This window comes from Petaurus breviceps, unplaced genomic scaffold (genome assembly GCF_028583685.1).
Source record: "Petaurus breviceps papuanus isolate PSGF00001 unplaced genomic scaffold, PetGlider_PUasm1.0 103, whole genome shotgun sequence".
Taxonomy (NCBI): Eukaryota; Metazoa; Chordata; class Mammalia; order Diprotodontia; family Petauridae; genus Petaurus; species Petaurus breviceps.
The window spans coordinates 5,934,680-5,948,422 of record NW_027185588.1 but is presented as its reverse complement, the minus strand read 5'-3'; the positions used below and the strand labels follow the sequence as shown (position 1 = coordinate 5,948,422).

The window sequence follows — 13,743 nt, the reverse complement described above, 5'->3', positions numbered from 1 at the left end:
TCTCCCAAATGCCAAGTTCCCTTCCCATGGGTTATGGGGCATGACACCAGCTCTAGATTCTATATCATACGGCTTCCTTTTCCCTTACGAGCATAAGAGATTGTCCCATCAGAGCTCATACATTAGTGTTCCTGAGTGGTGGGGGAAGGGAGGAGGGGAGGAGCAGGGCCAGAGATCTTGGGTCTTATCATCCTTCTATCCCAGGCCTTGCCTTTGCTCTGACCCTACCCCCATCCAGCTTGAGGATCTCCAAGCACCTTAACTTGACCTCCCCACCCAAGGATTATGCACCCCCATTTTACAGCTGGGGAACCCAGGCTCCAGTCTAGAAGTGGGCAGCACAGTGTCTGCATTCTTATGGAGCCCCAACCCATTTGAGAAGGAGGTTACCAACTTGGAAGTCAGCCATTTGTTATTATTATTTGTTTGTTAAAAAAAAAAGTCAGAAAAAGTTTCATCTTTGGTATGAACACATTCACGCCAGGTGAATGGAGGCAGGGAAGGGGGGCTGGGGCTCCCAGAGACCCAGATTGGCCCAGGGAGAAGAAGCAGCCAGTCCCTCACTCAGAAGGCGAGCAGTGATGGCGGCAACTCCAGGCTTGGTGCTGGGCAGAGACATACAAATCCAAGAAGAGTGAGAGAAGGCCAGCCCCAAGCTGGGGCCTAGAAGGGTAAGGACAGGCAGCAGATGGAGAAGGAACCACCTGGGAACTGGGGCATCCAAAAGAGAGGAACCATAGCACTTCAGAACAGGAAAGGACCCTAGAATGCTGAACAGAGAACGTCTAGACTAACAGGAATCCTAGAACACACACTGTGAAGGCTGGGAGGAACCTTAGAGAAACTTCATCTTACAAAGAAAGTGAGGGCCAGGGAGGGCAGGATCAGATACTTCTGCCCACCTAGGACTAGGGTTCTGATAGTCTATGTTCTCAAGGCCCTCCCAGCTCTGATCTGCTGGGTTCTAAGGGCCCTCCTGACCTGCTGGGTTCTAAGGGCCTTCCCAGCTCTGGCCTCCTGGGTTCTAAGGGCCCTCCCAGCTCTGACATCCTGGCTTCTAAAGGTCCTCCCAGCTCTGGCATCCTGGGTTTGAAGAGCCCTCCCATTTCTAATATCTTATGTTCTACGTTCTATGATGCAGTACATGTGAGGAATGGGTGAGGGAAAGGACACTTGTAGCCTGGCCCCTTTATCCCTCTTTAGACAACCCAGTCCCAGGGACCCTGGAAAGCAGACAGCACCCTTTCCCTGGGGCACACCCCTAGGCCAGGTCAGGGTTCTCGCTTCACCACATCACGAAGGTGCAGTTCACTCTCAGCGGCCAGGATGGGCTGCCCATTCTGCAGATGGTAATCGATAAGGTGGCTGATGCTTTCAAATAGCACATCCTTGGTCCGTACCTGCAACACAGAGGAGACTGATCAGGGAGGGGAAAGGAAACCCTGCTTGGGAGGTGGGGACAACCTGAAAGAAAGAGAGGGAGGGACAACTGGTCCAGCCTTTGGGATCTGCCTTCTGGGCTATGATATACAAGGAAGCTCCCTTTCTGTCTTGGATTAGAAAATCTGGACAAATCCCTCTTCCTCCCAAGACAAACACTGCCCCCACACACACACACACACTGCATGCCTCTCAGACCACAGTGAGAAAGCTACCAGCTGGACACCCAAGCAGGCAGAGCACACAGTAGGAACCTTTAGGCTAGGGGCTATGACATGACCCCATAATAAGGGCACAAGATGCACCTGTCTAGCCCGGCTAGATTGGAAAGTGGAGATTGGAAAGGGCCCTTGTCTTGCACTTCTGGAAGAAGTGTTTTCAGGGGGGAGCTAAGTAGCTCAGTGAATAGAGCACCAACCCTGGAGTCAGGAGGACCTGAGTTCAAACCCGGACTCAGATACTTAACACACTCACTAGCTGTGTGACCTTGGGCAAGTCACTTAATCCCAATTGCCCTGCCTTCCCCCCTCCAAAAATAAAAAGACAAAAAAAAAAAGTGTGGTCAGGCTAACCAAGCCTTGCTTCTAGTCTCTTTTCTACTCTTGACTTCCTGAGTGATAGGTGAGTTTTCCCCCTCTCTGGGTCACATTTTCTCCAATGCCTCTCAGTCCTGACATTCTAAGACCCCTCCCACAGAATTTCAGAGACGGAAGGAAACTTGAAGGTTGTCTAGTCTTCTTTGGGCTCCTCTGTCCCCCTACCTCCCCCCCCTCACTCTTCCTTTCTCTTCTTAAAGCCAAGGACTACTTCATTCTTATCTTTGTATCTTCAGTGTCTAGGGCAGCACCAGACATACAGTAGGGACTTAATAAATGCTTGTTGATGCACTGAACTGGACGAGCTTGGATGATCCCTGTGCTCTCTCTGGCTCATTCCCAAACCCCTTGCATCTCGGAGAGGTCATGTTCTGTGCCCTGGTGCCTGTGGCTGCTGGCTCCGGGGCCTCCTTACCACGCCTTCGGGGTCCACCAGGAGCAGGTGTTTGGGCTGTCCGCCGTGCATGCCCGTGAGGACATACTGCCCAGGGTTGGTGACGCTGTCCCGCACCAGGAAGTCCCCGTCCGCCCTGAGCAGCTTCTCGGCTGCCCGCCGGCTCATCTTTCCGTGGTACCAGGGCTCCCGGCAGAGCTGCTCCTCCGTTGGGGCAATGGGAGCTCGGCGAGTGGGTGGGCTGGGCCACTGGTCCTCAATGGGCACGGGACCACTGCTGGCCACTGAGCACTCGTGCAACTTCAGAGCGTCTTCAAAGGGCCCTGCAATCCCAAGAGACCTGGGGCTCAACTCCAGACTCTGACACTCCCTAACCCACTGTGTGCCTGGCCACAGGGGCCTCAGTTTCTTCATCTATGAAGTGGGAGTGGGTAATCTTGGGCTCACCCCTCTCATAGAATTTTTTGAGGCATAAATGAGAGAAATGATGAGAAAATGGCTTTGTAAATTTTCTTCTCCTTCAGACCAGGGCATCCAACCATGTCAAATTAAAGGACCATAAGCTTTTAGAGTGGGAAAAGGATCCTCGGGTTCCTTCAGCCCCCCCCCCCATTTTATTGAGGAGGAAAATTAGGCCCAGAGAAAGGGCAGGACCTGCCTAAAGTCACACAGCTAAGAGTAAGGATTAGGATTTAAAGCCAGGCCATCAGCTCAGCACTTTCCATTAGACCAGGTTGAGTACAAAGCCATCAGGTCTTCCCTCCCAGCCTAGACGATTCCTGAGTGCTGGCTCAAGCCAGGGGCTCTCTGAGAGCGGAGGCTGTGTCCTTCTCTAATGGCTCCCTGAGGACCCAGCTGGGAATCTCCATCCTTTTGGGAGTTCTTTGAAAGAAGGGTCTATCCCTCTCTATTAGACCTTCCCCCTCCCAGGGTAGAGGCCATATTGAGCCTTCAGATTAGGGGCTCTCTGAGGACAAGGCCTTGTCTCCCTTCCTCCTGCCAGCATACTCATATCAAAAAGGTCCTTCTTGGGGCTCTCCTCTGGGGCAGCAGGTTCCGTCTCCCAGCTCTCCAGATTCTGTGTGTTCACATACATGTGTTCCTCATAGTCCCGGGAGCCCAGGGGCCGGCTGTCTGCCTGCAGGTAGCCGTCGTCACAGGGCTGGCCTGAGAAAGGGGCATGCAGAGGGGTTTAGCAGAGCCAAGCTGCCCAGGGAGAGGCAGAAGGGCTGAGAGGTATATGAGAAAGATTGAGTTTGGTGGGTGGAAGTGACAGAATAATCAGGAGAGGTGGGCAGGGCCAGCCCCCTGATTCTCCTGGATAATTGGACCAACTTTGGGTTAGAATTATTCTTCTGAATTTGGGGGAAGGGCAGGAGGAGAAAAAGGAAAGGAGGAAGGGAAGTGAGAGGATCGTAGATTTAGGACTAGAAGGGACCCTGGTGAGCATTTACACCAACTCCCTCATTTTATAGAGGAATGGTTAATAACTTGCTGAAGGTTACAAGGATAGAGGCAGCATTTGAACCCAGACCCTCAGACTTTGAAGTCAGTTCTGAAGAGAGAAAACTTCTTAGCTTGCTATTCAAGGCCCCATACAACCTCCCTTTCCAGATTTGCACATTCTATAAATTGTATAATCTTCTGTTCCCTAATCTCATTTTACCCTCTCCTAACTCTACACACTTGCATTAGCAGTAACCCATGTTTGGAAAGCACTCCCTCTTCACTCCCCCATGAAGGTGAAAATTGTTTTCTTTCCATCAAGTCCCAGGTCAGGTGTTACCTCTTCCATAAATCTCTATAAATTCTATCTCCTTCTCCCCTTCTTCCCCCCAAATTTCCCCCCCCACACCGCTTCCCATTCCCACCTGAAAATGACCTTTCCTTCCTCACATTTGCCTGGAGAGCACTGTCTGGCTGTCTCTTGGTCTTTATCACATTATATATAGCATTAAGTTTATCTCTATAAAAGCATCTCCCTGCCCCCCACTCCCTAATAGATTATAAGTTCCATGAGGGCTGGAAATAAGCTATTTTTCATTTTGTGTCCTTAGTATTGAGCACAACCCCCCCAGGCATAGTAGGAATTACTAAATGTTTGTTGATTTGATTATAAAGCAGGGAGAAGGAAGGAAGGAAGGAAAGAAGAGAGGGAAGGAGGGAGGGAGAGAGGGAGGGAAAGAAAGAAGAAAGGAAGGAAGGAAAGAAGGAAGGAAGGGAGGGAGAAAGGGATGAAGAAAAAGAAAGAAGGAAGGGAGGGAGGGAGAGAATGAAAGAAAGAGGGAAGGAAAAAAAGGAAGGAAAGAAGGAAGGAAGGAAGAGCAGGAGGAAGGAAGGTGGATAAAAAGCAATAGGGAAGGGTAGGGGATAGTGAACACAAAGTGTGTCTCAGAGGGGTTGGTGGGCAGGCTGCCAGCAGAGGTGGAACATCCATAGCTTATCCTGACTAATATGGGCACTCAGCCCACCAGGATCCTCTCTCCCCAACTTCAGCATCTTTACTGTCAGGGAAACTCGTACCAGGGGGGCCTAGGTCCCAGTGCAGGCCAGCCTGACTCCGTTGCTCTCTCCGGGCAGGTGATCCAAGCTAGGAAACAGAACTGCCAGTCAGCATTCCCTTCCTCATCTTCTCCTAATCCCCTCCAGCCATCTCCCACCCCTGGCCCCTGTAGCCCCAGCCTGCTCTCTATCCCCTCATGCCTCCCCAGCCTGGGCACTCCAGCTACAGTCACAGACAGATTTCTTGCTACTTTTGATGTCTTCATCTTTTCTTCAGAGTGGAAATTCCCCAACTACAGGAACCATATCTCTCCCTCAAATCAGTGACTTCCCAGGGTAGGGACAACATCCTTCCCCCTTCTCTGTCTCCCCTGGGCCCTGATCATCCATGGCTGACCATGTCTCGCCCCCTCCATTTTCTCTGTTATCCCATTGGGATGCTGAGAGACAGAACCTAGGAAGTCCTATTGCCCACCACAGGTCCCTGGAAATACAGAGGGTCTTTGGAGCCCCTGGCTCTGTGGGAGGACACATCCTATAGCAGCCCCTTTCCCAGGAGCCCAAGATTCCCTGGAAAGACAAGCAGAGCCTGACCTGGCTGAAGGCCCCAGAGCTGGCTGGCTGGGTGTGGACATAGCTGGGCGCCCAGAGCCGGGAGTCTACCAGGCCACCCAGGGGCGGCTCCTTCCCGGGGATGCTGTTATAATAGTCATGCTCAGTAGCTTCTTCCTCCTCAGCCCAGGCTGATTCCTCATTCCCCATCATCCTGGGCCACAGAAACAAAAGGAGAGAGGGATTTTGGGGTGGCAGGGCAAGCTCCCTTAAAAATCCTCTATGATCTCAAGGGGGCTGGGACATCATGGGGCATCAGAGGCCTGGATATTAGGACCCCTTCCCCCCAACAACAGGGAGAGAACATGGTCTTCAGATAGTGCTATGTCTACTGTCCCCTGCTGCCGTCATTAGGGAGCCGTGGAAGTGGGGGGCAGTTGGCAGAGCTCTGGAACCCGGCATCACCACAGTGCCAGCACAGGAGCCTGCTTCTGTGTGACCCTTGAGAACATAACCAAGGCCAACAGGAGGAATGCCACAGAAAGGCAGATTTCGACTCAAAGTAAGGGATAAATTTCTAACAATGTCTAGAAACAGAATGAGCAGCCCCCAGGACAGGTGAGCTCCCCATCCCTTTCAGTCTTCCAAAAGAAGACTTGTTTGGTGTGCTGGAGCAGGGATTCCCCATTCAGGGACAAACCGGACCAGATGCCCTTTAAAGTCCCTTCCAATGCTCAGACTCTGATTCTGATAGCCTTGAACATAGGGCCAGGGAATGGGCCAGAGACTCGGAGGGTCAGACATCCAGAGCTGAAAGGGACCCCAGAGGCTGCCTGACTCAACCCTCATTTTACAGAGGAAATTGAGTCACAGAAAAGAAAAGGGGCTTGCACAGATAAGAAGCATCAGAGACAGGATCTGAACTCAAGGCCTCTGATGCTGAAGCTACCGTACCAGGCTTTCTTCTCTGTTTCCCCCTACAATGCTAGTACACAGTAGGCACCAACAATCCCTGGATAGAAAAGGAATCAATGTGAGAGGTTACTTTGGGCAAGGGGACCTTATGGTCACTGTCTCCAACCATATCATTGTACAGAGAGGTAAACTGAGGCCCAGCACGGAGTAAGGGCTGAGAATCACAAAATCTCAGACTTCTCAGGGAATATCATTCAATCCATGTCTGATCAGGAATTCCCTTTGGGGCATCCTAGACAACCAGCAATGCAACCCCAAAAGACCTCCAGTTAATGGAGAGCTTACCACCTCACCAAGGCAGTGAGTCAGGAGCAGATCCGGGACTCAGACTTGGGTGTTTTGATTTCCCATCTGGGGCATCTTCCCCTACACCTCATCTGCCTCCTTCTCTGGACAAGGTGAGGCCAGAGCAGGGTTGGGGCTGAGGACCCCTTTACCTTTCAGGGGGAATGGCCACTTTAGGGGGGCTGTAGAGATACTGTTTGAAACGTAGCTCAAAGGCTTGGCCCACAGTGCTGATGACGTTCTGGGCTAATCCTTCACAGCACTCCAGGATGTGACAGGCTATGGAAGAAGGGAGAGAGGGTGAGGCCAGAGAGCATGTCACATGAAGCAGGACCCCAGGAGCCTCAGATTCCCACTTTCCTCCTTAAAACCTCCCTCCAGCTCTCCCAGGAAAATTCTCTGTAATCTCAGAAGACCAGGGAGATCTCCAGCCATCCCCCAGTCCCATTCTCCCCACTCTCTCCTTTTCCCCAGCCAAAGGTTGTCTCACCTCTCTGGTTAATAGGATCCTTTGCTACATAAGCCACATAATCCGTCATGTCCTGCAGACAGATGGGAGTACACAGAGTAAGAGGACAGCCGAAACCTTATCTTGGCCCCTACCCCACCCCAGACCCTGGAACCTGGGATTCTGAGGCTGGTCCACAGGGCCCAGGGTTTGGAGAAGGGTGCCAGAGGAACATAATTGGCAGAGAGCAAAGGTGATGGCCAAGGCCAGTGGTAGGGGGAGCTGGTGAGGTGGTTGCCTGGCAACAAGGGGTCCAGCTGGATGCAGAAGCAAAGGAGGCAGTGATTGCGGTGGTAGGGATGGGAGACGGGCAGAGAGGACCAGGAGGGGAAGAACCTGAGTTGGGGGAGAGAGCAGGGGAGGGAAGGGAAGGAGGAGAGTAAGGCGGAGCTGCCCCCCAGAGGAAGGCTCCCAGCTCCCCCCTCATTGGCAGGGCTTACCGTGTCGCCACCGGAGGCGAAGGAGATGGACTGCATGTGATGGTTAGCGATGATCTGTCCCGGGCAGAGAGGCAGAGATGGGTTACAGTGAAGCAGGGAGTTAAGCCCACAGGGCAAAGCCTGGGGTGGACCTTGGACACATTAGGGACCCTCCTCCCTGGACAGGGGGCACCAGGCAGCTGGGAAGGAGCCAGGAGTCTGAGATATCAGCCCCAGAGGACCCCTCCGGGCACCATCTGGAAAACTGTCCCTTGTCAGATGCTTAGACTTGGCATCGTGCCGCAGGCTCATTGCTCCTCTGCCTCAGTCCCTGCTCCAGTGCAGGGACCCTGGGATGTACATGTACTCACATGCAAAAACATGGGTTGAGCTGTGGAGGGTCACATCAGGTAGTGCTTGGGAGAACTGGACACAAAGGCCCCTTCAAGGTTAACATATGTGCCCCGCTGCACAAAATCTGCATTTGCTTACAGTCACCCTTCCAGACTTCTAGTTGGACCCCAGGCTGAGTCTGTCCTGGGATTCTTCTTCTTTCCCCCCACTGGCCTTTGTCTCTGCCTGCTCTCACCTTCCTCACCCCCTCCCCAGCCCAAGGCTCAGGGGCAATTTCTGCCCTCCTGGAGCAAAATCTGCTCCTGCCCTTGCTGAAGACCCTGAGGATAACAACAAGAATGATCATTTATACAGCACTTTAAGGTTTATAAAGAACTTCACAAATATTATCTCATTTGATCCTCACAATGACCCTGGGAGGTGGAGGCGATTTTTATACCCATTTTACAGATGAAGAAAGTTGAAGTGATTTGCCTGGTGTCGTACAGTTAGTGTCTAGTCAGAATTCAACTGAGTCCAGACCCAGCACTCTGTGCCCTACCCGACCTGGTTGCCTCGTGGGGAGAAAAGGTCCTAAGTTGATCCAAGTCAACAAACATTTATTCAGCACACACTATGTGCCAAGTGCCAGGTGGCAGGTTAGCTAGCCCTAACCACCCCGGCCACTCTTTCCAGCTTTCCCAAGGTCCCAGACCTTCTGGAGAATCCATGAAGGAAACCTACAGTCTGACACAGGCCAAGTGATACCAATCCTCATGTACATAGAAACATCCAGAGACAGGTCAGGGGATGTCAGAATTGAGGGGGACTTTGAGATCATGGAACCCAGCTCCTTCCTTTAGTAGACAGGAAAGCAGCCCCAGAGAAGGGAAAAAGAAAGACCGAAAGCACACAGTGTGTTTCTGGAAGATCTGGGTAACACAATCAGACTTGCTGACAAAGTGAGACGCTTGGAGACACACTCACAGACACTCAGAGACACACTCAGACGCACACTCATAGACACCCAGAGACACAGACACTCAGAGAAACACTCACAGACACACTCAGAGCTCAAACACACACTCAGAGACACACTCAGATCCACAAAGAGATGTGTATATGTCAGCATCCATACATTTACACTCTTCTCCTTATGAGAAGCAAGAGGCATGGGGCATAGGGAGTCAGTCTTAAATCCAGGTAGACCTTGGATCATGTCCCTTACACAAACACTAGGTCTGTGACCTTCGCCCCTCATCATCCCTCTTTTAAGACAAGTTACAGAGGAATTTTCATGAAGGAATTTTCCTTCGTTGATAGGAGCAATTTCCTTCCCTGGGGGTTCCCTGTACTAATAAAATCATAGATCTAGTCCCTGCTTCTTTTTGCAGATATAATAAATGTTTTGCACAGGAGTGCTTACACACACATACATACATGCATGCATGCATACATACATGTGTACATAGACCCACAAACACAAAACTGTACCCTTTTCTCTCTTTCCACCCCCAGGGATAATGAAGTATCCCAGGAGAGGAAGAGAATTCCTAGACCCACATGTGAGTTGGAAGGAAGCAGGTGGGCTTGACCTGGCTTGGCACCCTACTCCTGTTCCCCAGGCCAAGGACAAGAAATGAGGATGGAGTGGATCAGTATGGGAGGGATGGAGATTGGAAATCAGGTGGCACCAGGGTTGATGCTTACCTGGCGAGTGGTGGGCACCATAAGGTTAAGACCATCAATGGAGATATTGATTGTAATGCTCATACCAGCAAAACGAAGGTTACTCTTCCCAAGGATGGAGAACAGGGCTTTGTTGGGGGCCTGTAAGAGAAAGGAAATGATGCCCCTTTAGCCAGGCTCAAACTCTGACTGAGCCAGGGCATAAGACCAGAACATTTAGGAAATGACCAGGGTGTAGAGTCAGATCTAACCAACAGGAAAGACTAAATTTAGGGGGAGGGGGAAATGGGGGGGAAGAGGAGGAGATTGCAATCCAGAAAACAATTTGGAAATAGGCAAAAAAGACATTAAACTGTCTTATCCTTTGACCCAGAGACCTGACTGCTAGATATATACCCCCAAGGAAGTCAAAGACGGGAAGATAACTCCCATAGATGCCAAAAGATCCAGAGCAGCACTTTTTTGTGGGTAACAAAGAACTGGAAATGCAGTGATTGTCTGTTATTTGGGAAATGGCTAAATTAACCTTGGTTCATGAATGTCCTGCCATGTTACTGGGGCCTAAGAAATGGTGAATGCAGAGAATTTAGAGAAGTTCAAGAAGATACATAAATTGAGGCAGAGTGAAGTAAGGAAGACTAAGACAATGACATACTTTTTGACCCAGATATCCCATAACTGGGCATATATTCTAAAAAGTCAAAGACAGAAAGAAAAATTTCATATGTACCAAACTATTCCTAGAAGCACTTTTTTTTTTTGCTTTTTGGAGGGGGGAAGGTAGGGCAATTGGGGTTAAGTGACTTGCCCAAGGTCACATGACTAGTGTTAAGTGTCTGAGGTCAGATTTGAACTCAGGTCCTCCTCACTCCAGGGCTGGTGCTCTATTCACTGCACCACCTAGCCACCCCTCTAGAAGCACTTAAAAAAATTGTATTAAAAAGTTTTAACGATGCTTTAAAAAAATTAATGCCATTTCAAAATAACTCCTCACATCTAATAATAGCCTCCCTTGTATCAAAGAAGTCTAGTTATGCAAAACTAACCAATGTGCCAGCCATATCTGACAATGTTTACTTCATTCAGTGTTTCTATCTCACCCCCTCTATGCTCAGAGGTGGGAGGCACATAGCAGGGCTTTAGGGTAGCAAAAAACTGAAACTAAAGTGGGTGTCAATTGATTAGAGAATGACAAAAAGCAATGTGTCACATGAATGTAAGGGAATATTATTGCACTGTAAGAAAAGATAGATCAGAGGAATTTGGAGAAGCATGGGAAAATTTGTATGAACTGATATTTACACCTTTACTTTGGTAAAACAAGAACCAAGAGAATGATAGATGTAATGACGCTAGTAATGGAATAGAAGGGGCACAAAAATAAAGCCAGGTGGAGTAATTGTAATGATTAATCTGACCCTAGAAAAGAAATGAGGAGGAACCACCCTCCTTTGGTAGTGAAGTCAGAGATTGTGACTGAAGAAAGTGGCATACAGTCAGACCCAGTCACTGGGGCTAATGGATTTTGAATAAATGCTTTTCTTTGTTACCACAAGCTCATTTTGTGTGTGTGTGTGTGTGTGTGTGTGTGTGTGTGTGTGTGTGTGAGTGAGAAAGAGTGGGGGGAGAGAGATTTTAGGAGTAACTGTGATTTAAAAGAGAGGGCATGGATATCAGCAAAACTTTTTTTTTAAGAAAAGAAAAAAGATTGATGCTCAGAGTTTCAGCTTAAAGAATGGGACAAGGTTTAGCTTTTAGGAGGGGGAAACACCTGGTTTTGTGGGAGGTTCTAGGTTTCAGGTTGAAGAATAATTCTCAGTTTTAAGATAAAGATTTAGCTCCAGTCACAGGGGGGCATCTAAGCTTGTATCTACCGGGACAATTCTAGGTGTGAAAAAGACTAAGGTTTGAAACCTTAGATGGGTTCTAGGTTTTGGTTGGAGGGGAGTTAATTCACATTTCCATAATACTTTAAGGTTTGAAAAGGGCTTTCTTCACAACCACCTTGTGCCTGTATTATTATCCTAATCTATACAGATTAGGAAACAGGTTCAGAGAAGGGAAGTGATTGGTAACTAATAATTGTAGTGTCAGTTCCAGGTGTGAGGCTTTAGGAAGTTCTAGGGGTGAGGCTGGGGGTTCTAGATGTGAGATTGGAAAAGGGTTCAGGTTTAAATTTGAGTTCTCTGTGAGAAGCTGGAGAAAGATCCAGGTTTGAGGATGGAGATTCTAGGTGTCAGACTGGAGGAGGGTCCAGGTTTGATGTTATGGTTCTCAGTGTGACATTTGAGAAGAGGTCCAGGTGTGAAGCTGGGAAAAGATCAAAGTTTGAGACTCAGGGTTCTAGGTGTGAGGCTGGAAAAGCACTCTGATTTGAGTATGGGGGTTCTAGGTGTTGGGCTGGAGAAAAACTCAAGTTGGAGGCTCAGGATTCTAGTGATGAACTAGAAATTCTCCATGTTGGGAAAGCTAAAACAGTTCTTCATCCACACCCATCAAACCCTCCATCCTAGTCATTGCATTCTCCTCCAGCTATGGATGAAGGGAACCCATATCCTCGGGGCACTGCTTCTCTCTCCCTCAGCCCCTACTTGCAGGACCCAGGTAGTAGCTGACTCCTCAATTTTGCTCTCTGGACTCCACACCCTCCTCAGCTCCTATCATCCCATAACAGAGTCTGCTTTTGCCTGAAGCTTCACCCACCTTTTTCTTCCAGGCACCACGGACACCAGGTACTGCTTCATAAAGCCTATTGATCGCCTCCCTGTGGGCAGACAGATAGTATCCTCAGGTGAGAGCAATGGAGGGCAGCTCAAGGAAGAGGTCAGGGCTCGAAAATCCTGGGAAGGGGAAAAGTCACCCCAGCAAGGCTGTGCAGCTGGGAGGGGGAGGCACTGATGATGACAACTTGCTAACTCCCACTTCACATTTCTTTGTTGTTTTCAGTCTTCACAGAACATTTCTCCCACAATAACCCAGCCTGTTACAGGAGGGAGGCTGGGTGGGTCACTAGGAAGAGTGCCAGCTCTGCAGTCAGAGGTCCCAAGTTCAGATCTCACCTCTGACACTTACCGTCATTTGTGTGACCTCAGGCAAGTCACCTCAGTTTCTTTAACTGTAAAAATGAAGGGATTGGGCCTAGAAGACTCTCTGAGGTCCCTTTGGAATCTAAGCCTTAGGCAGTGGCTGGGTTAGGAAATGCACATATTTGAAGGGCTCTCCTGTAGAAGGATTAGATTTGTTCTTTTGGGGCTCAGAAGGGATCCAAATGAAGCAATGGGGGAGGGGAGAATAAATATGGCAGAAAGGCACATTTAGGATTAATGTAAAGGGAAACTTCCTAACCATTTAAACTCAGTTCAAATTCAGATGTGGAATGGGCTGCCTTGTGCACTGGTGAGTTTCCCCTTAGCTGAAGTTATCAAGGAAAGACACTGGTGGGGTATGCTGAGGTAGGGTTTGTTTTATCTAGTGTAAGTTTGACTCAGTGGACACTGAGGTCCCTTTCAGCTCTGGTATTCTAGGAAGCTCCATGAGAAGGATGCAGCCTGATGAAGGGAAAGAAGGCTCAGTGAAGGGGATAGGCTGGTCATCATGGGGATATGGGCCTAGTGAGATGACAGGTCTTCACCAAAATGGTAGCCAAGAATAGAAAGAAGGGATAGGGGCCTGGAGTCTGACAGAGACTCCATTTAAAGGAAAAGCTTCAGGCTTCCTCCATTCCCAGGGGACAAAACCCCAGGCCCTCCCTCCCTTGGCTGACCTCACCAGCTCCAATGGCACTCCCACCAACCCTCTCCCCCAGTACCACATCTCCTTGTTTGGTAGCAAAGAAGATGATAAATAATAGAAGGCACCCCTCCCCCTTCGGTTCCACCCTCTCCAAGTCAGTGTCACAGCTATTGATCCAAGCCTGTCTTTCCTTCCTGCTGTAATAGGGAGTTTCCACCCAATCCCCTTCCATTCTTCTCACCTTTTCTCTGCAGTATTCTGACCTCTCTTTACCTCTGCCCTTCTCTGCCTCTTCCCCCTCCTCATCACCTCTGCCCT

General features: G+C 49.6%; 1 protein-coding gene across 1 annotated transcript in view; it reads right to left on the bottom strand.

Annotated features, from left to right (window-relative positions):
- Positions 1–394: 394 nt before the first annotated feature.
- SHC2 (SHC adaptor protein 2) overlaps positions 395–13,743 on the bottom strand; it is a 19,764-nt gene continuing 6,415 nt past the window's right edge. The window contains exons 3-12 of the mRNA XM_069102853.1: positions 12,397–12,457; positions 9,715–9,834; positions 7,693–7,746; positions 7,235–7,286; positions 6,897–7,023; positions 5,527–5,698; positions 4,954–5,020; positions 3,439–3,597; positions 2,452–2,753; positions 395–1,400 (exon numbers count right to left, since the gene is read on the bottom strand). Coding sequence (XP_068958954.1) covers positions 1,272–1,400; positions 2,452–2,753; positions 3,439–3,597; positions 4,954–5,020; positions 5,527–5,698; positions 6,897–7,023; positions 7,235–7,286; positions 7,693–7,746; positions 9,715–9,834; positions 12,397–12,457 — 1,243 coding nt within the window. The 3' untranslated portion in view covers positions 395–1,271. The remainder of the gene's footprint in view (positions 1,401–2,451; positions 2,754–3,438; positions 3,598–4,953; positions 5,021–5,526; positions 5,699–6,896; positions 7,024–7,234; positions 7,287–7,692; positions 7,747–9,714; positions 9,835–12,396; positions 12,458–13,743) is intronic.